Raw genomic sequence first — 22,573 nt, forward strand, 5'->3', positions numbered from 1 at the left:
GGGTGTGGTGGGCTGCAAAAAGGGGGTCTCTATGGCTTGCTATGTAGGTTGGCAAGCACATCATAGGTACATCGGATACCAACCAACCAGGTCTTATCATCATCGTGGGAGAAAGAGCGATAAGTGTGAACAGCCAACCGCACCGAGGCCAAGTAATGTTCGGCAGTTTTTGAAGCAAGCAGCGTCCTGTGATCTTGTTGCATACAATACCTATCTGATCTTGAGCAGTTGTTGACAAACCAAGATCTTGTTTACTTGACCGCTGACATGAGGACTAAGTATCACCAAGGCAGGCCGAAACTGCCGAGATCTCTCAACATTCTCACCTACCTAATGTACAGACCTTCACACTGCATTGTGCTGTAATTATGGGAATGTGTTGTGTCGCTTTCAAGCGCCATCCCCTCATTTGTCTGATCTGTCTCATGACCGTCACCGTCACAGCCATCACACAGAAATCCAGCCTCTTTTTCCCCTGAAAAGAGCACAGACGGAAGTTCGGCAGCGAGAAGAAAAGGGGGGAAAACCCGACAGTTTGGTTTTGCCGCTTTGATTGGGAAATTCCCCAAGGTGGTGCATGTTCTATTGGGCAGGATGGGGGGATTGGGAAGGGGGGAACCAACAGATGGATAACCAAGGAAAATCAATCTATTTGACAGTGTGCAGTGGTTGATGCGCTGCATGCATGATGATGGAGCTGCGGATGATGAATGGCTTGCTTTGGTGGGGATGGGATAGGTACTGTAGGGACAGGTAAGATGATGCACAAGAGGAGACGGAGACACAGATTGTCATTACCAGCACAACACAGCAGATGTCAGTTGATGTCATGTTGCTGGGCCCGAGAGATGCGGGCCTGCCAGTGGATGAATGGACGGCCAAGTGGATTGGTGGTGAAGTGCTCACCGGATTGAGAGAATGTGTGAGAGAGATGGTTGGGTTCTTGGGGGCCAAAGTTTATCGAGAGAGAACAACTTTCAGCTGGTTCCCTATCGGGAAAAGAGTGGGCCACGGGTAAAAGAGCGGTTTGCCAATCACGACGGGCGGGTTGGTTGAACTCGCAGGGGCCCTTGCATGGGCAGTGACCACTTCTGGGCTGTGAATGGTCAATGCTGCTGAGCACATGCATTGCTAGTGTGCGACCTTGGGACGGCACAGCGGCTTTGGCATCTCTGAGAGAGTGACGATCACTCTGTGAGCATTTTCAAACGGTGCAAGACAACCCCCAATCACACCAACCATAGAGGTTGAACCCCCGCCCGCCACCATGGGCCACCCTTTTAATGCGTTGAACAGGACCCCGGAGGTGGTTGACGGCTGAGTCTGATGAGTGGGAGGTGTGTCCAGCTCGGTGGCTGTTGTCTGTGTTTGTGCTGTTGTTTCCCTTCACCACCAACAGTCCAAGTCTCGTCACTGTCACATCTGCAAAAGCACAAGCTTCCAGTCTCTTTTCCTCCAGGGACCCATCCAGACAAAAGTGCGCGCTTAACCTGACATCCCGAAGATCGAAGCGCGTTTCTCCTCTGTTTTACTCTATAATACCGTCATCGTGCCACCAGGAAAGAAGAGAGGCAGGTCGGAATGTCACACAGAAAATCTGGACGGCAATAAACGTCTATTCTTCCCGTTCCTAGCTGCTGCTGCATCCTCCCCGCACAGCACCGCATAATACCCAGTACCCAAAACGAATAACGACGGACGAAAGACGACAGAACCCAGCGAGCGGTTCATTTCTGCAACTGCAACCAAACCACATAAACTCAGACGCCACGCATCACCACAGGTCAGAGATCATCCTCACTGCTCCTCCAACCGTGCGCGTGGAGGAGGGCTACCTGAGGCAGGATGCCGTCCACTGCTGCTCGCCTTGCCCTCGCGGCTCTGGTGACAGTAACGACCTCACCGCTGGCCGCCAACGCCCTGCTGGGCACACCTGGATCACCATGCGAGAAGCACTGCAGCAACCAGCAGGACCACACGGCGCGGGATGAGATTGTTTGTGATAGGGGCAGCATAGGGAAGACAGCGGCTGGGATAGTATGGGAGAACTGCATCAATTGTCAGCTGAGGAGCAACTACACATCTGGGACCATGTCGGATCAGGCTGCTTTGCTTTGTACGTCTCCTCCGTTTTCCTTCTCACCAACATGCCTATATGGCAAGACTGATATTAACAAATCTTAGACAACCTTCGATTTGCCATGGACACCTGCCTATGGCATAGTGGCGACAGCACACCATGCACCGGATCGTAAGTCAACAACCCCTCTAAGTGTGCCTGGGCTTTGCCCGGCAGCCACGCCGCAATCCTCCCGTATGCCTCCGTGCTGACAGCGCCTCAGGACAGCATGCGGTCCGCTGGAAGATGCCGTGGAGTTTCGCAGGAATGACACTTCCGGCCGAACCCCACACGGCTTCTGTGACCTATGGGAAGAGAACTTTATTCCTCGATGCTCACCATGCCTAGTTGGTGAACAGCGAGGTCGTGGCCTCTTCCTCAACAACTACCTCTGGATCCTCGAGGCTGCTTGCGAACAGAAACCAGATCCAGGATATACCATCGCCATCCAAGGCGAAGTCTTTGGTGAAAACACCGTCACCATCGTTCCACCAGAAACCACCCTCGTCGGCGTCCCAACACCAGATTATGGCCCTGTCTCCCTCGGCGCTAGGGTGGGCATCGCCTTTGGTGGCATTGCGCTTCTTCTTGTTCTGGCCGGCTTCTTCATTGTCTGCAATGGCAAGAGAAGAAGACGGGCTTTTTTAAGGGAGCTGGAAAAGCGCCACGCCCAAGCAAACCACAGGTATGGTGGCGGAGGAGGTGACATGTTTGAGACACCGGTTAGTCAGCGACCACTTAGGGGGTGGGAGAATGAGAGCCCTGTCTCTGCAGCCACTGAGGCGACGGAACGGACACTACCGCGATATATCTCGCCATACACGAGCACCTACAACAGCCCCGTTTCTGGACCAGGAGGGTCGGCGACGGTAGCGGCAAACTGGCCGTCGTTGTCACCACAGCAGATGCACAGCCAACGACTGGATCAGTTATTACAGCAACAGTCACCTGCGCACGGGTCCCCGCCACCGGCTTTTACACAGTGGCCTTCGGTTGGGCAGGAGAAGATGGTTATGCAGACGTATACGCAGCACGAGAAGCGACAGAATGAGATTGCTATCGGGCTTGCGCTGGGAGGGGATGAGGCGAGCTTGAGGAGCAAGCCGTCGAATGGGACGATGAATAATGATCGGTATGGGTACCCGGTGGAGGACAAGGGGAAGCAGAGGGATGAGGTGTATGAGTTGAAGGAGGTCGAGAGTCCGTATAATGGACAGGGTGGGGAGGGAATGGTGCATGGGAGTAACAATCCTTATTATCAGATGCCGAGCCCACCACAGGCACCGGTGCTGCACCACCCTGGTTATGGGAGAGCACATGGGAGTCGGCCTGGGTCGGGGGATAAGGGGGCGACGGGGTTGGGGTTGCAGAGTGTGCCTGTCTCATGATGGAGAGAGCGGGCGTGTTTTTGTTGGTTTTGGTTTTGAACTGCTTTTGAGCTATAATACCCGCCCCCTGAGATGATAGGGTGCATTTGGAGTTGGGTTTTGAGATGACGGGTTTTTTGTTGGGGTCTTGGATAGTGTATAAGGTTGGATATGGGTATATATTTGCGAGAAAGGGGTCGGTACCTCTTCCCTGGGATGAGTAGACAGGAGATACTACCAGGTATTATGAAGGTGCTCCAGATGATGCTGTCTGTAGAGTTTAGCCACGATATTATCACATCACAGTTGCCACTTCTCAACCAAACTGCCCATCTTCATGCACCAACAGGATGTGATTAGACTGGTAGTCACACAGAGGTCTTCAGGGGGTGTCAAGACAAGGCCATGCTCCAGATGCCGGATTCCATTGTCGAGTCGCTGGCCAGTGTCTAACAACAGTGACAATCGATGGGCCCGAGCTTCTCTGAACACCGGATATCTGCATATCTACTCACGATAACAGGGCTCGAAGCCACGCCATGCCTCATCAAGTTAGCGCTCTCCCGCCAAGCCAGACAGTTCCCCACATTATCTTTTTTGGCCTTCGTAAGAAAAATTTTGGAGAGCTTCACTCTGAGCTGCTTGCTTTCTCTCGATCGCTTCATCTCGACCAACACCACGGTGGACAAATCGTGCGGCTCCTGAAGACCCTCCCTCTACCAGACAGCCGTCCGAATCGTGAGCCCTTTTATTCACGGACCACCCATATCACCACTGTTTTCTTTTTCTCAATTCACCTGTCCCCAAGTCGCAAATCCAGCGCGTCGAGAAAACAGATACCCAACAGACATTAGTCCCCCGCTACTTCGTCACCAACAACAAAAACAACAACAACAACACCGATCGCGAGTTGAATATATCGAATTGCGATATCATTTACGATGTCCGTCTCCAAGGATGTCATCATGCCCTCGTCGGCTCCCGCTCCCCCTGTGAACGACAATGAGCTCCCCCTCCTTCTGAAGGGCTACAACGACATGCTTGTCCGCACCAACCATTGGACTCCCATCCCCTATGGCTGTGCCCCCCACAAGCGTGATATCAAGTCCTACATCTCCAGCGGTGTCATCAACCTTGACAAGCCTTCCAACCCTTCCTCCCACGAGGTTGTCGCCTGGCTCAAGCGCATGCTTCGGTACGTCGTGTGTAAAATCGAGAAGAGAGATGGTTGGGAAAAGCGGCTAATGGAAAATATGTTGTAGCGTTGAGAAGACTGGTCACTCTGGTACCCTTGATCCCAAGGTCACTGGCTGCTTGAGTAAGTTGGAGAAAAAAGCCCTGTGCGATTGGATCGGTGGAGGCAAAGTTACTAACATGGTGGGAAAACAGTTGTCTGCGTTGATCGCGCTACTCGTCTCGTCAAGGCCCAGCAGGGCGCTGGTAAGGAGTACGTTTGCGTGATCCGTCTCCACGACAAGGTCCCTGGTGGCGAGGCTGCCTTCGCTCAGGCCCTCGAGACCCTCACTGGTGCTCTTTTCCAGCGGCCCCCTCTTATTTCGGCCGTCAAGCGTCAGCTCCGTATCCGTACCATCCACGAGAGCAAGCTCATTGAGTTCGACAATGACCGCCACCTTGGTGTCTTCTGGGTGTCTTGCGAGGCCGGCACCTACATCCGTACTCTCTGCGTTCACCTTGGTCTTCTCCTCGGTGTTGGCGCTCACATGCAGGAGCTTCGCCGTGTCCGCTCCGGTGTCATGTCTGAGGACGATGGCAAGCTTGTCACGCTTCACGATGTTCTCGATGCCCAGTGGGCCTACGACAACGGCGGTGACGAAACCCTCCTTCGCAAGGTCATCCACCCCCTGGAGACTCTCTTGTGCACTTACAAGCGTCTCGTTGTTAAGGATACCGCTGTCAACGCCATCTGCTACGGTGCCAAGCTCACGTTGCCTGGTCTGTTGAGATACTCCAAGGACATTGATGTGCACGAGGAGGTTGTTCTCATCACCACCAAGGGTGAGGCTATTGCTATTGGTATTGCGCAGATGAGCACTGTCGAGATGTCGACCTGCGACCACGGCGTCGTCGCCAAGGTCAAGCGCTGCATCATGGAGCGCGACCTTTACCCCCGCCGCTGGGGTCTCGGCCCTACTGCCATTGAGAAGAAGAAGTTGAAGTCCGATGGCAAGCTTGACAAGTATGGCCGCGCCAATGAGAACACCCCCGCCGCCTGGAAGGCCAGCTACCAGGATTACTCTGAGTCCCAGCAGGGCGCTGAGGCTGCCGCCCAGGAGGCTGCTGCCCCTCCCACCCCTGTCAAGGCTGCCGAGCCCGCTACCGCTCCCGCCGCTTCCTCTCCAGTTAGGGAGGAGAAGGAAAAGAAGCGCAAGAGCAAGCACGAGGGCGAGACCGCCGAGGAGAAGGCGGAGCGCAAGAAGGCCAAGAAGGAAAAGAAGGAGAAGAAGTCCAAGAAGGATGCTGAGGATAGCGAGTAATGGATTTTTGAGATGCTCTGATCTTCTTTTTTTCTCTGTCGGTTTGCACACACAACCTCTGGGCGTTTTTATTTGGGGGCTGGTCAAGGGAAAAATCGGAGGGCGTTTTGGGAGTTTTTGTCCTGTCTGATTATCATGGCATACAGCTTGTTGGGGTAGCACGTTATGCATTATACCTGGAGCTTTGCGAGTTTTGTGTCGGGGGTGGCGGTGGATGTCTATATAGCTGTATGTAGTAAGAATGGAGAGTTGTACGATATATTTTGGGTGTGTTGGGAATGGTTGTGGCTTTGACATGAGTGATTGTTTGTGGTGTCTTGACAGCATCTCCAACACCTTAAGTTCTCAACTCCAAAGCATAACCATGATTTTGTATGCTCCATGCTGAATATCTTCTTGGAGATTTGCAGCCACATGATTTACGATTGTTGACTATGAATTGAGAATAGCTTCATATACTTTGAATGCGGCTTGACGGAACATCGAACAAACAGCGGGTTTAGCTCAGTTGGGAGAGCATCAGACTGAAGTCAAAACTTCGTTTTCATCGGTTAAAATGATATCCCGAGAAATTGGGTATCAGAAAGACAATCTGAAGGTCGTGTGTTCGATCCACACAAACCGCACTGTTTTCCTTTTGGGCATTTTCACCTCCCAAGCCATGTTTGACTTTTTGTCTTTGGGAGGTCTTCAGTCTATATATTGAGCTCTTTAGCTCAACATGTCAACTTCTGGCTCGGCAACTCTTACCTGCCCGCTGGGATCCGGAAAGAGAGGTCGGGGTTTCATCACGGCATCACGCCGATGGGTCTTTTTGACTTTGGAGGCGTCACAATGCTCATGAAGCGTGAGCCGACCGAGCTGTGCAGTTGACGACGGGTGAGCTAGGTTGATTAGGGGGAGGGCAATGGTGTTGAGATCAGCACGAGCTATGGGGTTGTTAGTGGGTTTTTGGTGTAAAGTCTGGATCATGGGGGGGAGGGGGAGTGGTATTCTTGAGCTTGAGGGAAAGGTCATGAAAGTACTATGCTTTCCAGGCTTATAGAGGCTTGATGGCATTTTTTCCAGTGAAGAGGGATTTTCACTGAGCACTGAAGATCCTGCACAATCGATTGGGCGACTACGACACGACAGACGCTTCCTCATCTCAACCGTCCCCATCTGTGCGGTTGCCGAAGAGTACAGCTTCTCACTTTGGTAAGTTGCAGCTCCCTAGCGCGCATATACGCAATCCCCAATACGATTTCGGACAGTAGATACAGTCCAGATTGGGCAAGCAAACAGAAGAAGAACAATGGAAGTTCTTGTCCTTCTGAAAGGACTTTGATCTTATCAAGATACCTTACCTACTTTTCTGGCACCTGGCTTTTCTTGCTTTGACCTCCGATTCTGACTGACAACAATCACAACCCCTTTCCAGCCTCGTTTTTTTTTTCTTTTTTTTTCTTGACACAGGCATCAAGTGACAAAGACCCTCTGTGCGGCCGCGCAGAATTTTACGAGAGGATAGGGAGAGGGTTTTGTAATGATGTCAATCTTTTGAGAATTTCTCTCTTGTTTCTTGAGACTTTTGGATATTGTTTTCTTTCCTCGCTGTCGGCTTCTGACGATCTTGTCTGATTACTAGGCCTCCTCTATCGGGAGAGCTGAGAGACGGCTGCTCTGCTTGAACTATAGCCAGCCATCAACCGGTTTGGGTCCGAACTCAACCCTTTTTCGCCACACACCTCTTTTATTAGGTTTCTAGAGGGTAAACAAACAAGAGCATCATGCTCCCCACGCTCGTTACCCTCCTCCTCCTCCTCCTCCTCCTCCACCTCTCGCTTCTCCCCCTCGTCACCGCGACCGCATCCCCACTATTAAACCGTGATTTTCCCGTAAGTTGAACCCCCTTCCCCTTAAACCCCCTGTTCTTCTATAGGTAGGTAGACCATCCTAACCCCCTCCTAGGACCCCTCCATCCTCCACGACTCCTCAGGAACCTACTACGCCTTCGCCACCTCCCTCCTCACCGGCCCCTCCCCAAAAAACATCCAAGTCGCCTCCGCCCCTTCCCCGTTGGGACCGTGGACCTACCTCGACATCGACCCCCTCCCCAACCCGGGCTCCTGGACCTCGGGCCCCGGCTCTTTGACCTGGGCCCCCTCGGTGATCCGGCTATCAGACAACTCCTACGTGATGTACTACTCTGGCCAGCTCTCCGGCAACAACAGCGCATACCACTGCATCGGCGCCGCCAAGTCAACATCCTCCGTCACAGGTCCGTACACACCCCTATCCCAGCCAATCGCTTGTCCCCTTTCCCAAGGCGGGGCGATCGACCCGGCCGGGTTCCTGGACCCCCTGACAGGGAAACGGTATCTGGTCTACAAGGTTGATGGGAACTCCCTCGGGAATGGGGGTTCGTGTGGGAACAGTGTTGCTCCTCAGGTTCCGACCCCGATAGTACTGCAGCCGGTGGCGGATGATGGGATCACTTTCGTTGGGGAGAGGGTCACGATACTGGATCGGACGGAGGAGGATGGGCCGCTGGTGGAGGCGCCGGATTTGTGGTTTGACTGGGGGACGGGGACGTATGTGCTTTTTTATAGTAATCATTGTTGGAGCGAGGAGGGGTACTCGGTGAATTATGCCACGAGCGGGGAGGTAACGGGGGTGTACAAGAGGGCGAGTAAGGGGAGTTTGGTTGCTACGGGGGATGGGTTGGGGGTTGTCGCGCCGGGGGGCGCGAGCGTGGTGAGGAGGGTGGATGGGGACGGTGGGGGGAACAGGACGAGTATTGTTTTTCATGGGAACTGTGGGGAGGGGAGGTGTTTGTTCGGGGTTGATGTTAGTATTGGGCTTTCCTGAGGGATACAGGGATATGAGTCTGGGTATGAGGTAAGGAGAGATCTCATGATGGATATGAAAGCACATGGTTGGATGGTGGTTCGAGATGGGGACAGTGCTATAGTAAGCGAGGCAAAGAGATATGGCGGGATGGATATCAAAAGGCGTACATATATGAATTAATGTGTAATACGATTTTCATACTTGAAGTCGCTTTCTTTGCCATGCTGAAGAACTTCTTCAAACAACCCATGCACGGCTCAACAAGTGGTAGCAGAAACGAAACGCACAACCCTCCAGATGGGACGAACCAGATCCGCAGACGAGATGGTCGTCTGGTCTCAAGATTGGGTCTCGAGATCTGTGGGCGGTGGCCTATAAAGTGGCCGATATAACGGCCATGCCGCACCTCCATGGCCACATGGGGAGCCGCCCACCACCCCCTGGAAAGGGGAATCCGTTGTGATTGTGCTCTTTAGTGCGTCTTCAGTTACAAGTTGCAAGATGGTGTTGAGACAAGTCATGTTTTCGAAGACTTGATAACGAAGCTTCAGGAATTGGCATCGTTGTGAGGCAGCTCGAAGAAGACAAAGATAGAGAGGCTGTGGTGATGGAAATAGAAGCAGTACCAGAGCTGAGGAGCCCTCGGTTAGTCTGTGCTCTATAGGATCGTCGATGCCCCACGCTGGTGCCACCATCCATCTCTTGACTGTCTTGGTTGCTGTGTCTGCGACACGGGACGAGATGGACGGGATGATGGGAAAGAGTCTGTTTGAGGGCGGTAGCTGGATCCCTCGAGGTGAGATCCGAGCGCGAGACTCACAGAAAAAGACAAGAGATCACAGTGACGGGAAGAGCGCTCGCAGCGGGTAAACGGCGCTGTAAAGTCACAGCAGGTGTGTGACCCTCCCAGTGTCGTGCAGGCGCAGTTGGTGCAAGAAGCGAATGAGCTTCGGGCAGCGCCGGATGTTCGTTTAAGCTTCCAACCCCCCATTCCCAAAGGGGATTAGCCCATGATCTTGGTGATCTCCAAGCGCCCGCCAAGACACACTTTCCCAGATTTCTCACTCTGAACCTGAACCTCGCCGACACTCGGCATGGGCCTGGGCAGTGGGCGAAGCGCCGCGGCCGCAGATATTGACGATTCCAGAATGCCGGGTTTGGGTATTTTCCGATATGTCTTGAAGACCATCAGCGTCACGGTCACTCACCATCACTGTCACCATCACCGCCACGCTGCAGGGCTGGATTGACGAGCCAAGTGCTGGGAAGAGAGGAACACCGACGATGGAAACCATCTCCTTCTGTCAACACACCACCACACACCACTTCTCCTCCATCAGCAGAGCAACGACACAACGGTTTTGGGTTGATGATGGTTTCTAAGAATTGACTGCAGCATGCACATCTCCATTGGCCAATCCGTCCGAGAGCGTTGCTGCCGACCAGACGAGCTCAGGTACGGTCCATCTGCCGACTGTCAGCCCTGATTGGACTGGCTGGCATGGGGACCTGGCCGGGGGTTCACCAGCGGCACATTGACAAGACTATCAGCTCCCATCACACCCTCAATGCAGGTTGGCACACCATCTGAATGCCTCCCCACTTGCCTGTTCTGGCCCCCGTCACGTCCACATTCCCCTTGACGGCGGCTCTAGAATCGATACTTGTACTGGAGTGAATCCACCTCCTCCATGTTCTTGGGTTCTTGTTGCCTCTCGCTCGTTTGGTCCATCGACAACCACCCTTCTTTCTTCTTCAGTCCGCCCTTTTCATCATATAGTTAATTTACCTAATTCTCCCAGGCTGGATCCTGGCTCTTTACCGCTTTACAATGCTTCTCCTACCAGTTGTTCTCCTTATCCCACAGCTTGTGTCGGCCCTCCAAGTAACACCAAACTCGCCATGCGCCTCGAAATGCCTAGACTCAGACGACCTCGATGCCTCAGATCCCAATTCGTCACACACAAGAAATTCAGATGTTGTTTGCGAGGACAACAAGTTCTCGTCGGCAAAGGGACAAAAGTGGCAGACATGCATGTCATGTCTAGAGACGAGCACCTTTTCGCAAGGGGGGGAGAGCGACACAATGTGGTTCTTGTGTTAGTCATCCCTGATTCTGTATATGGAAGAGCGTTCTCACTAACAGTGTGTCCCAGATAACCTTCGATATGCTGCTGCATTCTGCGTTTTTGGGTATCCCAATGGGACAAGTATCGGGCTAGATGTTTGCACCACAACCAAGGCCTGTGGACCATTACGAGACGGCGTCGAACACGGTCTTCTCGACCAAAAGAACATGACGGCGTACTCATACTGCAAAGCCGGCGCAGGAGGTGCCAACGACCTTTCCCATTATGAAGGCTGCTTGTCTTGTGTTGCCCCCCATGGCTCGACAGACTACCTGACCAACTACTTCAAGGCGATAGAGGCCGGATGTGCCCAGCAACCGGCACCGGGTGTGCCTCTTGGCCTCAACGAGACTGTGTTCTCTAACAACCGAATCACCCTTGTCGATCCATCAGCACCCAAGGACGATGGCGACAGCGCGCCGGCCGTTGGCACAACCACCATCATTGGTATCGTGGCTGGAGCGGTGGTGTTGCTTCTAGTTGGCGGAGGATTCGCTTTCGTCTGCCTTCGCAAGAGGAAGAACAAGACCAGACGTGCCAGCGCCGAAGCCGACTTCTACAGCAACTTTGGTGTCGGTGGTCATGGCCACCGTCCCAAGTCATCTATCTCTTTCCAATGCCAGACACACATGATGTCCCCTCGCTTCTGGCCCGGAGCGGAAGAGGGCATCTCCCCTGCCACCGAGCAGAGCCCAACGGACACCCAACTCCAGAGGTCATCTATCTACAAGCCCCCCATGGGCGGCATCGACGCCATCTCTTCCTACCCCACCAAAGAAAACCGTTACAGTGTGCAACAGAAACAACAAGACGATTCCATCGCCACCGCTCCCCACAAGATGGGTATGCCCCTCCACCAAATCACCACCACCCTTCCCCCCGCCTCTCCTCCCCAGGTGTACACGGCCTCCTCCGAAAAAGTCTACTACTCCCCCTCAGACTTCAAGTCCCCCCTATCAGCCGACTCGGTCCGCAGCACCGCTGCTCTTTTACCGGCTATCAAGCCCTACATCCCAGCTGAATACGGCGTCGTTGGTCAAGCGCAGCCCTACCCCCAACCTCAAGTTCCCAGCCCAGCTCCCACCGTCACATCTTTTGGTCAAAGCCCAACGTCTGCCGTGTCAGCTCCAGGAACGGGGATGACGCCGCTGCTGAGGGGCAACCCTTGGTCCGCCGCTCTAGAGAAGCCCCAGCGTCCAGTTATTAATGTACCGCCGCCTCCGCCGCAGCAGAAGAAGGGGAGGGAGAGCGTGATGATGGTTGGGTTGGGGATTGATGCCGGGGCGGTGCCGCCCAAGAGGAAGGGGACGCCGACGCCGACGGGGAGTCCGGTGGAGAGTGTGGAGATCAAGACTGCTTTTAAGGCGCCGCCGAGGAGGTGATTTTTTTTTTCTTTTATCTTTTTTTCTTTTTTTTTCTTTTTTTTTGTTCCCGAATATACCTATGAGCATACCATACCCTATTGCACCGCCAGGTGCTTTTCTTTGAATGTATTATTTATGGAATTAAGTGGATGGGTGGGATGGTGTTTGTTAGCGACCATGGGACATATGGACTAAGTAAGGTATTGGTGTTTTGGGCGTTTGTCTATTTGAGATGTACACATATCATATCACATCATCTGCCTGTCCACCTATCTACCCTACCTACCTACCTACCAAAGAGGAGAATATAACTTGTATATCAAATCTTTCTCCGTTTCATTCTATCAACCTCCTCTCCTCGCTTCACTGTAACATACCGTCAAAACCACAAATGTCGAAGATATCTACCGCAGCGGGAGGGGGGGGAGGACATGATAGTAAATAAGAGAGCAAAAAAATATAAGCAAAGTCTCCGGTTCTGGCTGGCCTGTAACCTCCTGCTTGCTACGACCACCACAACCCTGCTTTTTTTCACCAAGCCCTTGGGACATTCGTTCCATTTACTGAGATGAAGCTACTTCGCTGGGGAAGTGGGAGTCGGGGGAGGTATATATTGGGTGGGTGTTTGCTTATGAGTCGGTTAGGTAGAAAGATGGTGGGTGGGTGGGTGTTTCGGTGATTGACTTTTTGTTTGTGTGGGCTGGGTTAGGCTGATAATAAGAGTAGATAGAACTGTAGCATCGATGGCGCGATATACCACGTCGGATATTCTGTAGGTAGACAGACAGCCATCTAGGCATTGTCACGTCTTTCTTCACAGAGACCTGGTAATCATGTGAATCAGCGAAACTTTTTATTGAGCCTCGCTACCTGAGTAGGAAAATAGGACGGAACCATGGGTGAGACGTCTCATAAGAGTCCCCTAATACCCATCCGAAATCAGCTTCCTCCCCTTCTTCACCGTGTCAAATGAGGCGCATAACCATCCCAACTCCAGCTTGAAGACTCCTCCCCGGCTCCCTTCCATCATTTTTGATGCCAGAAGTCCTCAAAGCAGACCCCCTTGATAGCCATTTTGATGATCCCCAGCGCCTTTTCCTCTTGTCTAAACACCATTTTCCTCCTGTTCCGAGACCATTTCCCTCCCACTTGAGACCCTTACCCCCCTTTTGAATCCATGGAGGAGGAGATGAAATGCCCTCAGAAACCAGATGTCCCCCTTTCCACCACCAAACAAACACCGTTTTGTCTGATAACTCCCCATCAGCCCGAATGATGTCGAGACCACCACCACTGAACTGGTTCCACTCTACTAGTGAACTGAGTGCTCTGAAGCAACGTACAGGTACTCGTCAATGTCCGGCTTGATACCGTGGAAATGTCCGATGGTCTGAGAGTACTGCGCCAGAATCTTGTCAATCTCCCCCCTCAATTAAGCCTCGTCCAAGTCAAACTCATTATCTCCCAGAAATAAAGTCCTCATATTCAAGATCCACCAGCAACGCTTGAACTCCAATTGCGTCTCCGGATCTCTCCCACCGGTCGGCGGGCATAGGACCCGGCTCTTTCATGTACCCCTTGAAAGCATAGATGCTTGCCACACCAGCATCAAGAAACTCGAGGACTTCGGGAAACAGTCTCAGGGTCTTCTCCAGATGCATAACACTCCGACAGCCCCTTTCAATCTCCTGTAATGCCTGGCTGAGACAGACGAGCGGATAATGATCAGTGTCGGTAAGATAGGCTGTAATGCGCGCCTTCAGCGCTGTGAAAGCCTGACTAGCCTTGACTTGTGTGGTGATGCTGGCTACGGCGTCTGCGAACTCCTTGTTCATCCAACCACTCTTTTGCCCCGACCTATTGATCGTCAGCAAGCCATCATGGCCAATGCAGAGATCCTCTATCGCGAAGGTCTTTTTGATGTGCTTATGGAGACCGATCTGTTGCAGGGAGCGAATAGATCCATGCATGTTCAATGCCACCTGCGCAGCTGTGCACTTGCCGCCGCATCGACGTTGGCTGACGGGGGGGCGCCTCGTTCAAATCTTCAAAAATCTTCAGCAACTTGGAACTATGTGCCAAAGAGCGAATGCTGTCCTGCCGTGACCTGGTTGCTTTATTGAACAACCACATCCAGTCGGTGTTGGAATCGATATCAACGAAGTCGTCCGGCTGAGGGTTCATAATGGTCGACATCTCCTTGGGGTCGAAGATGATATTCGAGAGCCGAGAAATTCGCTGAAACATGGACAGGAAAGATAGTTGAAGGCGCAAGTAAGTGAGGTCGAGCCGTCTGAAGATAGCTCGAAGGCGTTCAGTGATTGATTGAAGGCCTCAAGTAACTGGTTGAAGGTATCAAGAGACTCCGTTCAGAAGGGGTAGAGGACGAAGTTGTTGGGTGGAAGAAGAAGACATCCAAAATCCTCAAGCAGGAAAAGAAGGGGGCATTCATACCTGTCCCTCCACCTCTCTGCCGAAGCTTCTCCTCTCTCAACAAGGCAGGAGCACCTTTTGGAAAACGTCACCAGAACCTTCTCTAGAGGTCCTCATCTCTACCGTAGGCTTCCAATCATGCGGTTCACCTGAACTTTGACCCCCAAGAGATCTCGATTAGCTACAAGAGCGCAGATAATCTAACAGATAAGATATTGGATGACACTGTATAGAGCAGAGATGACAATGGAATCTTCTGCTGTGGCTTGACCCACGACACTGAACTGGCCCGATTGATAGCTACAACCAGCCTCTCCAATCGCTATCCTCCACAGACACAAGCTCTCAAACACAGCAGGGGGCCCTACTCTTCATTACCCCTTTCGAAATCAGCGCACAACCCATCCCCAAGCCTCATAGGAAGCCCTCTCTGCTATCAACCCTGCCATAATCGTCCGACTCCCCTCATTCCCCAGCTCGAAGACAGAATGCCCAGATGCGCCCGTCATACCGGAGCATCCCACTGATCAGTGCAAAACGAAAACTCGCCATTCAAAGAAGCGATGTGACCGATGTGAATGTGGTAGTTCCAGAGCGAACGATTCACCATTGCCAGCAGCCTCTCCGGATCCTGCAGTAGCAACTCATCCCAGTCCTCTTCCGCGCGGCTCTCAATCTCGGCTGTCTGCTTTGAATCGTGTCCAGTGGTCCATAGTCAGCGAACCTGGCCCCTCGAGCCCAAGCGTGACAGCAGAAACGATGGCTGCATCAGACTCGAGCTGCTTGAGCGCTTTCGTACACATATCCCAAGTATTGTGCAGCTGTTTGAGAGTCGGGAATTCCCGAGTCTCTCCTGAACACTCGTACTGATTGACATCTTCAGCCAAATCCTTCGCACATTCGATATTATTGTCGAGGACCCCAAGACCCGCAATAGAGCTGTATCCGACCAAGAGTTTTCCGCAACTCAAGGAACGCAGTGTGATGAGAGGACTTTGCTCTGAACTTCTGAGAAAGCCTCCTGGATGTTGGCCTTGACGTGTCTTTGGGAAAGCTCAACGGACCAGAGCGACTCAGGATCAAGATCAACGAGCATCTCAGGTAAATTCCCTGACCGGCTCGTCCTCACGGCGTCGCTTGCGGGAAGATGAAGACGCAGTCGTGGTCTGGTTGTTCGAGGAGTTACCGGAGGTGGGTTGGTCACCTAGAGACACGCCTTGATCGGATCTAGCCATGACGAAGGCCGAATGACTTCCCAAGGGAGGAGAAGTGGTTGTTTAGAGGAAGAAGAATCAGAGGCCTGTAGCAAAGAAGAAGAGAGTACTTACACCTGACCCAGCCCTCTCAAGCAGGCAAGAGCAGGCAAAGAACCACCTTCAACGCCCTATGTCAACCTCAACCTCCCCGAGATGCCTGATCTATCTGTAGGCAGCCAGATAGGTATCATACTGGAATCTCTCGCTGACCTCCTGTACGACGTGATTGCACATACCTACAAGACGTGACATCTACCTGGCAGGGCAGCACACATCTTGCTCATGTCCGAGCTGTCAAGGTCGCCGCAAAACAAACCACACAGGAACCATATATAGCTTGATAAACCTCATAATAAGACTCGGTAGACATCACACCCCAAAGGCGCCCTAGCCTGATATCCCTGGGCAGGTGGTCGCCTTATCATCCGACCATTTTCCCCCATCAATTTCGAAATGAAATCTCACAGGGTCACCATCATGAACCAACATGTAAAACCAAAAACCCATGAAATTCTACTCGAGTTTCCACAAGACACCTGTCTAGAACACTTATGAAAATCAAACCTCAAATATCTCTCCCACCCCCACCCCCTCCCCCCCTCCCCTCCGATTCTCCACCAAATCCAACCTCCACCCCTCCCAATTCTTCAACCCCCTCTTAATCTCCTTGATCCTCTCCAACCTCTTCCTCCCCTCCTCCTCCTGCGCCCGCCTAAACGCCTCCTCATCAAACTCCAGTTCATCATCATCATCGTCCAAAAACCCATCATCCTGATGTCCGTGTCCGTGATGATGCCCATGATGTTGATGGCCACCACCAGTCAGAGCACTCAACCCGCTACTAATCAACTGCCCAAACCCACCCCCCTGCCCGTGCCCCTGTCCCGGTCCCGGTCCCCCTCCCCCCAAGTCAACATTCTCATACATCTCCCCCTCAGGCCCAACCTGCATCTCCTTCCTCTTCTCATGCCAAATCCCCCTCCTCAAATCCGCATTCTCCCCCTCCAGCTCCCTGATCCTCCTTTCTAATCGGGCTCTCTCCTCATCAATCAGCTCATCAACACCCTCATCATCCCCTCCCCCCTCCTGCGCGTCCTTTTTCCTCAGCTTCAAATTCTCCGCCTCCACCTTCTCCAATTGCCCCTGAACCTCCCCTAATTCCTTCTCCAATTTCTCCTTCTCCCTCTTCAACCCCTGCATCCGTGCATCGTGCTCCTTATGCAACGTAGTAAGCGTAACAACCTTCTTCTCCAACCCCTCCACCTTTTTCACCAAACCCTCCTTCTCTTCCCTCACCTCCTTGGCCTCCTTCTCCAACTGGCTCGCCTTCGTCTCAGCCGACGACCTAGCCGAACCCTCCTTGACAACCTTCTCACTCACCCTCTCGAGCGCAACCTTCAAATCCCCCACCTCTCTCTGCGCCAACCCCGCCGCCCTCTCCGCCCTACCCAGCTTCTCCTCCAACGCAGCCACCTGCTCGTTCTCCCCACCACCCGCGCTCAACCTCTCCACCTGCGCCCTCAACCGTCCCATCTCCAGCTCCATCGTCTGAATTGTCTCCCTCGCCCGCTCCAGCTCAGCAGCTGGTGGCGGGCTCGCAACAGAAATACTCCCACCCCCACCCCCATGCCCCTTCCTCTGCGCCATGAGCTGCTGATTCTGCCTCTTCAAACCCTCGATTTCATTCTTGAGCTTTTCCACCTCCCCATCATCATTCTTTCCCCCCTCAGCCTCCCTCAAATCCTCAAGCTCACCCTCCACCCTCCCCAACTTCCTCTCCAACTCTTTGGCTTCCTTCTCCCACCTCCCCTTTTCCTTTTCCAGTTCCTCAATTTTTGCTTGTTGCTTCCGGTAGATATCCATCGCCGTCTCCCCACCTTCCCCCCCCAACCCAGGACTGAGAGGCCCTAACCCCCCAGCACCACCCGCACCACTTCCCAGGGAAATCGACCCCTGTCGGAAACTCGTCGAGCGAGCCTTGGACGCCTGGGCAAGTGACGACGGTGGTGCGCTTAAGGTCGGGGAGCCGGCGCTGTCAACAGCTTCCTCTTCTTCCGCGGGAGGAGGAGGAGGAGGAGGGGGAGCAACAGCATCGGCGGTTGGCTCGGGGGTCCCAGTCGCGGGGGTATCAGTCGCGGTGTCTTTCTCGTCGCCAGTGTCCTTTGTTTTCTTGCCCGTCTTTTTGGCCTTCTTCTTCATTGCCTCGACCTATACCACAACAGGAAACAGTTAGAACCCGGGGGTGGGGAGGTAGCAGCACTGTCGTGGGGGGGGAAGACAAACCCTCTTCTTGGCCGCGGCGAGCTTCTCAGCTCGTTCCTTTTCTTCGTCGGCCATTTTTGCTGTTTTTTTCAATGTCTCAACCGGTTACTGTCCTTGACGTAAGAAAAGATGGCAGGAAACATCAGAGTTGGACGTGAAAAGAGCTTAGTTGTTGCAAGGTGGGAGCAAGTCGCATGGGCGAAGGTGGCATCAAAGCAACAAGCCACAAAGGCCAACCAGTTACCAGGTAAGCTGGGTGCCCTGAGGGCCCCATAGCGCCCAATGCACACTTCCCTGTCAGTAAGCCACAGGGGTACAGGGGTACTGGGGTACCCAAAGGTGACGCCATTCTTCTGTCTCAACAACTCCCCCTTTAAAACATCTCTCCCAAAACATACACACATGACAGTCAGGCAAGAGTTAACGTCATAAGCGGTCTATTGCTTCCATCATCATGCTATACTATTCATAAACGCAGTTATTCCCGCAAAAAACAAAAACCCAACCATACAGCATTTCCACCCGACAGTTTTCCCATCGGTCCAATCCTTTTAAAATCACCAAATTGACAGGCCTGGTTACCGTCTACCTACATTATTGCAACTTTTTACATTGGATTTTTTGTATCCTCGTCCCCTCTCGACCTTCCTCTCCCTCTTTAGAGGATCTGCTGGAAAGCGCGGTTGATGGGCGAGCGGACGGGGACACCCTTCCAGAAGTCAATGGTCTGGAGGGCGCGCTTGGCAATACCCTCGGGGGTGAACTCAAACTTGGCATAGACGTCCTTGTAGGGGCCCGAAGCACCGAAGCGGTTCAGGCCGAACTGCTCGTGAGTGTACTTCTCCCAGCCCATGGTGGACATGACCTCAATGGACAGAGAGGGGATGCCGTCGGGGAGAACGCTGAGCTGGTAGTCCTTGGGCTGGGTGTCAAACACCTCAAAGCAGGGAAGAGAGACGACACGGGCCTTGATGCTGTGCTTCTCGGCGAGGAGCTTGACGGCGTCAATGGCAATGCAGACCTCGGAACCGGTGGAGACAAGGGTGATGTCGGCACCCTCCTGCTCGTGGAGGACGTAGCCACCCTTGATCGCCTTCTCGATGGTGGAGCCCTCCAGCTGGGGAAGGTTCTGGCGGGAGAGAGCGATGATGCTGGGGGTGTGCTTGGAGGTGAGAGCGACGTAGTAGGCAGCCGACGTCTCGTTGCCATCGGCGGGGCGCCAGACCATGCAGTTGGGAAGGGCGCGGAAGTGAGTGAGGACCTCGATAGGCTGATGGGTGGGACCATCCTCGCCAAGACCAATGGAGTCGTGGGTGGCGACCCAGATGGCGCGGACCTGGGACAGGGCGGAGAGACGGACGGCACCGGCGGCATAGGACACGAAGTTGAGAAAAGTACCGCCGTATGGAATGATGGTACCATAGGCAGCGAGACCGTTCATGATGGCGCCCATGCCGTGCTCACGGACGCCATAACGGATGTAGCGGCCGTCGTATGTGCCGAGGCCGGTCGCCGGGGGCTGGAAGTCGATCGAGCCCTTGGAGCGGGTAAGGTTGGAGCCGGTCAAATCGGCGGAACCACCGACAAGCTCGGGGACGGCATCGAAGATCTTGTTGATGACAATCTCGGAAAGCTTTCTGGAAGCAACGGCGGCGTCGGCAGGGGTGTAGACGGGGAGGTTCTTCTCCCAGCCCTCGGGAAGGTCACCCTTCTGGCGACGGACGAGGTCGGCGGCCTCACCCTTGTACTCCTCAGAGTACTTGGCGAACAGCTTGTTCCACTCCTCCTCGGCGGCGGCGCCGGCGTTGGAAGCCTTGCGGCAGTGGTCATAGACCTCCTGGGGAACGTCGAAGCTCTTCTCGGGGTCGAAGCCGAACTTCTCCTTGAGCTGCTTGATGTCGTCAGCCTTGAGGGGAGCACCGTGGACACCGTGGGTGCCCTGCTGCTTGGAGCCGAAACCAATGATGGTCTTGAGCTGGATAAGCGTGGGCTTGTCCTTGACCTCCTGGGCCTTCTTGAAGGCGTGGAGGATGCCCTCGAGGTCGTTGTCACCGTCCTCGACGGTGATGGTGTGCCAGCCGTAAGACTCGTATCTCTTGAGGACGTCCTCAGTGAAAGCCTGGTTGGTGTCGCCGTCGATGGTGATGTGGTTGTCGTCCCAGACGGCAATGAGGTTGCCGAGCTGGAGATGGCCGGCGAGAGAGCAGGCCTCGGAGGAGACACCCTCCATCAAGCAGCCGTCGCCGAGGAAGGCGTATGTGTAGTTGTCAACGAGGTCGTAGCCGGGCTTGTTGAAGACGGCGGCGGTGTGGGCCTGGGCCATGGCAAGACCAACAGCGTTGCTGATACCTTGGCCGAGAGGGCCAGTGGTGACCTCGACACCGGGGGTGTCATGGGCCTCGGGGTGACCGGGGGTGATGCTGTCGACGGTCTATAGTTATGGCTGTCAGAATGCTGGCCAACACTGGAAGGCAGAAAATAAGCCCCAACTTACACGGAAGGCCTTGAGGTCATCAATGGAGAGGGCATAGCCGTAAAGGTGGAGGAGGGCATATTGGAGCATGCAGCCGTGGCCGTTACTGTAGGTTCATGCGGTTAGATCATGGCTCACTCATCCCACAGCAAGCTGTGTGTAAGCTGGGGGCTCAAGCGAGAGAGGAGCACTTACGAGAGAACAAATCTGTCGCGGTTGAGCCACTTTGGGTTCTTGGGGTTGAATCTCATGATCTTGTTGAAAAGAACGTGGGCAACTGGTGCCATGCCCCTACACTGGTGTCAATAACCTCAAGCCTTGGTTGCGCCGGCATCGGGCAGTCCGTGTTTTTGACGCCATCGTCGCGGGGAGCTTACATTGGGGCACCGGGGTGACCGGAGTTGGCATGAGCGGTCGCATCGGCCTGGAGGAGAGAAAAGGTGAGTGGCTGGCCATGATGAATGCGTTCTCAACAGTGTTGCCGTCGCCGAATTGGACACATGGTGGAATGCGAACAAGATTGCGATGGCGGGGGCGGGGTTCCCTTTTTTTTTTCTGTTGAGAGACTCTTTTCGGGATGGAGGGGTCCGTTTACTTACGGCCAGAACACGGATCGTGTTGATGGTCTTGGTGTCAACCTCGGTGAAGCCCATCTTTGCGGTTTGTCTGGATGAATCTGAAGACAATGACAAGATAGGAAGATGTTACGAGGAGAAAGGGGAGGAGGGGGGGAGTCACTGGATATATGAAGAGGGAAGTGGGAAGAGAGCGAAAGGTTCCTGGTGGGGTGTTTTAACCCAAGGGCTCCAAGGGGCAAGGGGAGGGCGTTGGGAGTCGGGACGGTGGTGTGTGTCGACAGAGTGGGGTTGTGCCTCTGGGGAGTTCCAGGTAGGAGAGCTTCCCCTGCCCGTGCCTTCTGGAGCTCTGGTTCGCCCGGATGAATGCCAGCTGTGGACCTTTTGGGGGAGGCCAGGGACCTCGAGGATCTAATCTCTCAACTCTCTCGTCTCTGCCAGCCAGTTTTTGTCTCTCTTTTTTTTTTGGGTTTTTTATTTATTTTTTTATATTTATTTTCTTTTATTTTATTTTTTTTTAAAATTTTTTTGGCCCCAGCCGCGTTGATCTTTTTTTCCCAACTTTTTTCTGTAGTCGCCTAGCATCGGAGCTGGCGGAGCTTGGTGACGTCGAGAAGTCTTTGACGTTGCTGGCGTGCTTACCTTAGCTCCGGCTTGTTCTTAGCTTCCCCATCAAAAAGATACATATCCTCAATAACTTCATCATACTAAATACTTTTTACCTAGCTGTACCTCGAGGGAAAGGAGGCTGTCTAAGGGAACGCCTAGGTGGGAGCGCAATGAAACAACACAGCGGCACATTGGCTATTGCTTGCCCCTCCAAAGCTGCCCCGCGTTTCTCCAGCTTGGGTGGCTCCAAGAAAGATGATCAATCACGACCAAGATATCACAAAGCCATGCTGCTCACTCAGCGAACCAGAATCTCCGCTCCGCGGTAATGTTATCTCTGCCTTGGATATTTGGAATTCCTGATTCTCCGGCCGAACAGCTGGCTTTCTATGAACGGCCCTATCTCCGTCAGAAGGAAAGACCCCTGAAGAACGAAATCGGAGGTTCGCCCGATCTGAATGTCAGTTCACTTCGAGGATGGAACACAAATGCAGGCACCTCTTCGTGGGGTCCGTGGACGGCGGGACGGCGGGGTCATCTTTTGCTTGCCGTGCCCATGAGCTGGTGGAGGCGAGCGTTATTGGCCACAGCTTTGCCTCTGGTTGGGCCATGATGAGACGACTTATTCATAGCACAAAGCACCAGACACATAGCGCTTG

The 22,573-nt window shown here is 53.5% G+C and overlaps 8 protein-coding genes and 1 non-coding gene across 9 annotated transcripts; 6 read left to right on the forward strand and 3 right to left on the reverse strand.

Annotated features, from left to right (window-relative positions):
- Positions 1-1,202: 1,202 nt before the first annotated feature.
- QC762_202900 (uncharacterized protein) lies at positions 1,203-3,816 on the forward strand. Its single transcript, XM_062887177.1, has 3 exons — positions 1,203-2,116; positions 2,185-2,251; positions 2,343-3,816. Exons 1-3 carry the CDS (start codon positions 1,846-1,848, stop codon positions 3,505-3,507), a joined length of 1,503 nt encoding a protein of 500 aa, XP_062746968.1. The 5' UTR covers positions 1,203-1,845; the 3' UTR covers positions 3,508-3,816.
- Positions 3,817-4,096: 280 nt separating this feature from the next.
- On the forward strand, positions 4,097-6,259 carry CBF5 (centromere/microtubule-binding protein cbf5). The gene is made up of 3 exons (XM_062887178.1): positions 4,097-4,681; positions 4,749-4,804; positions 4,876-6,259. The coding sequence occupies exons 1-3, from the start codon at positions 4,428-4,430 to the stop codon at positions 5,979-5,981; spliced, it is 1,416 nt and encodes a 471-aa protein (XP_062746969.1). The 5' UTR covers positions 4,097-4,427; the 3' UTR covers positions 5,982-6,259.
- Positions 6,260-6,474: 215 nt separating this feature from the next.
- Positions 6,475-6,607, forward strand: QC762_0033790. The gene has a single exon. It is a non-coding gene; the product is annotated as a tRNA-Phe (tRNA).
- A 344-nt stretch (positions 6,608-6,951) lies between these two features.
- On the forward strand, positions 6,952-7,651 carry QC762_0033800 (uncharacterized protein; the record flags this gene model as incomplete). Its single annotated transcript, XM_062883263.1, has 3 exons — positions 6,952-7,002; positions 7,027-7,178; positions 7,609-7,651. 3 exons carry the CDS (start codon positions 6,952-6,954, stop codon positions 7,649-7,651), a joined length of 246 nt encoding a protein of 81 aa, XP_062746970.1.
- Positions 7,652-7,750: 99 nt separating this feature from the next.
- QC762_202920 (uncharacterized protein) lies at positions 7,751-9,011 on the forward strand (the record flags this gene model as incomplete). The annotated part of the gene is made up of 2 exons (XM_062887179.1): positions 7,751-7,858; positions 7,932-9,011. The coding sequence occupies 2 exons, from the start codon at positions 7,751-7,753 to the stop codon at positions 8,829-8,831; spliced, it is 1,008 nt and encodes a 335-aa protein (XP_062746971.1). The 3' UTR covers positions 8,832-9,011.
- Positions 9,012-10,644: 1,633 nt separating this feature from the next.
- On the forward strand, positions 10,645-12,324 carry QC762_202930 (uncharacterized protein; the record flags this gene model as incomplete). The annotated part of the gene is made up of 2 exons (XM_062887180.1): positions 10,645-10,912; positions 10,970-12,324. The coding sequence occupies 2 exons, from the start codon at positions 10,645-10,647 to the stop codon at positions 12,322-12,324; spliced, it is 1,623 nt and encodes a 540-aa protein (XP_062746972.1).
- Positions 12,325-13,763: 1,439 nt separating this feature from the next.
- Positions 13,764-14,276, reverse strand: QC762_0033830 (uncharacterized protein; the record flags this gene model as incomplete). The annotated part of the gene is made up of 1 exon (XM_062883264.1): positions 13,764-14,276. One exon carries the CDS (start codon positions 14,274-14,276, stop codon positions 13,764-13,766), a length of 513 nt encoding a protein of 170 aa, XP_062746973.1.
- A 2,277-nt stretch (positions 14,277-16,553) lies between these two features.
- QC762_202935 (uncharacterized protein) lies at positions 16,554-18,455 on the reverse strand (the record flags this gene model as incomplete). The annotated part of the gene is made up of 2 exons (XM_062887181.1): positions 18,279-18,455; positions 16,554-18,203 (listed from the first exon to the last, which is right to left on the reverse strand). Exons 1-2 carry the CDS (start codon positions 18,330-18,332, stop codon positions 16,554-16,556), a joined length of 1,704 nt encoding a protein of 567 aa, XP_062746974.1. The 5' UTR covers positions 18,333-18,455.
- Positions 18,456-18,641: 186 nt separating this feature from the next.
- Positions 18,642-21,882, reverse strand: TKL1 (Transketolase). The gene is made up of 5 exons (XM_062887182.1): positions 21,330-21,882; positions 21,108-21,154; positions 20,926-21,021; positions 20,752-20,836; positions 18,642-20,688 (listed from the first exon to the last, which is right to left on the reverse strand). The coding sequence occupies exons 1-5, from the start codon at positions 21,381-21,383 to the stop codon at positions 18,916-18,918; spliced, it is 2,055 nt and encodes a 684-aa protein (XP_062746975.1). The 5' UTR covers positions 21,384-21,882; the 3' UTR covers positions 18,642-18,915.
- Positions 21,883-22,573: the final 691 nt, after the last annotated feature.

Source organism: Podospora pseudocomata (genome assembly GCF_035222375.1).
Source record: "Podospora pseudocomata strain CBS 415.72m chromosome 2 map unlocalized CBS415.72m_2, whole genome shotgun sequence".
In the NCBI taxonomy this organism is placed as follows: Eukaryota; Fungi; Ascomycota; class Sordariomycetes; order Sordariales; family Podosporaceae; genus Podospora; species Podospora pseudocomata.

Coding starts and splice junctions, on each gene's coding strand:
- CBF5 (XM_062887178.1), top strand. CDS start 4,428: ATGTCCGTCTCCAAGGATGTCATCATGCCCTCGTCGGCTCCCGCTCCC. Junction 4,682..4,748: donor TGGCTCAAGCGCATGCTTCG/GTACGTCGTGTG, acceptor AATATGTTGTAG/CGTTGAGAAGACTGGTCACT. Junction 4,805..4,875: donor CAAGGTCACTGGCTGCTTGA/GTAAGTTGGAGA, acceptor GTGGGAAAACAG/TTGTCTGCGTTGATCGCGCT.
- QC762_202900 (XM_062887177.1), top strand. CDS start 1,846: ATGCCGTCCACTGCTGCTCGCCTTGCCCTCGCGGCTCTGGTGACAGTA. Junction 2,117..2,184: donor GGATCAGGCTGCTTTGCTTT/GTACGTCTCCTC, acceptor AACAAATCTTAG/ACAACCTTCGATTTGCCATG. Junction 2,252..2,342: donor AGCACACCATGCACCGGATC/GTAAGTCAACAA, acceptor ACAGCGCCTCAG/GACAGCATGCGGTCCGCTGG.
- TKL1 (XM_062887182.1), bottom strand. CDS start 21,383: ATGGGCTTCACCGAGGTTGACACCAAGACCATCAACACGATCCGTGTT. Junction 20,837..20,925: donor CGCGACAGATTTGTTCTCTC/GTAAGTGCTCCT, acceptor ATGAACCTACAG/TAACGGCCACGGCTGCATGC. Junction 20,689..20,751: donor ATGACCTCAAGGCCTTCCGT/GTAAGTTGGGGC, acceptor CCATAACTATAG/ACCGTCGACAGCATCACCCC.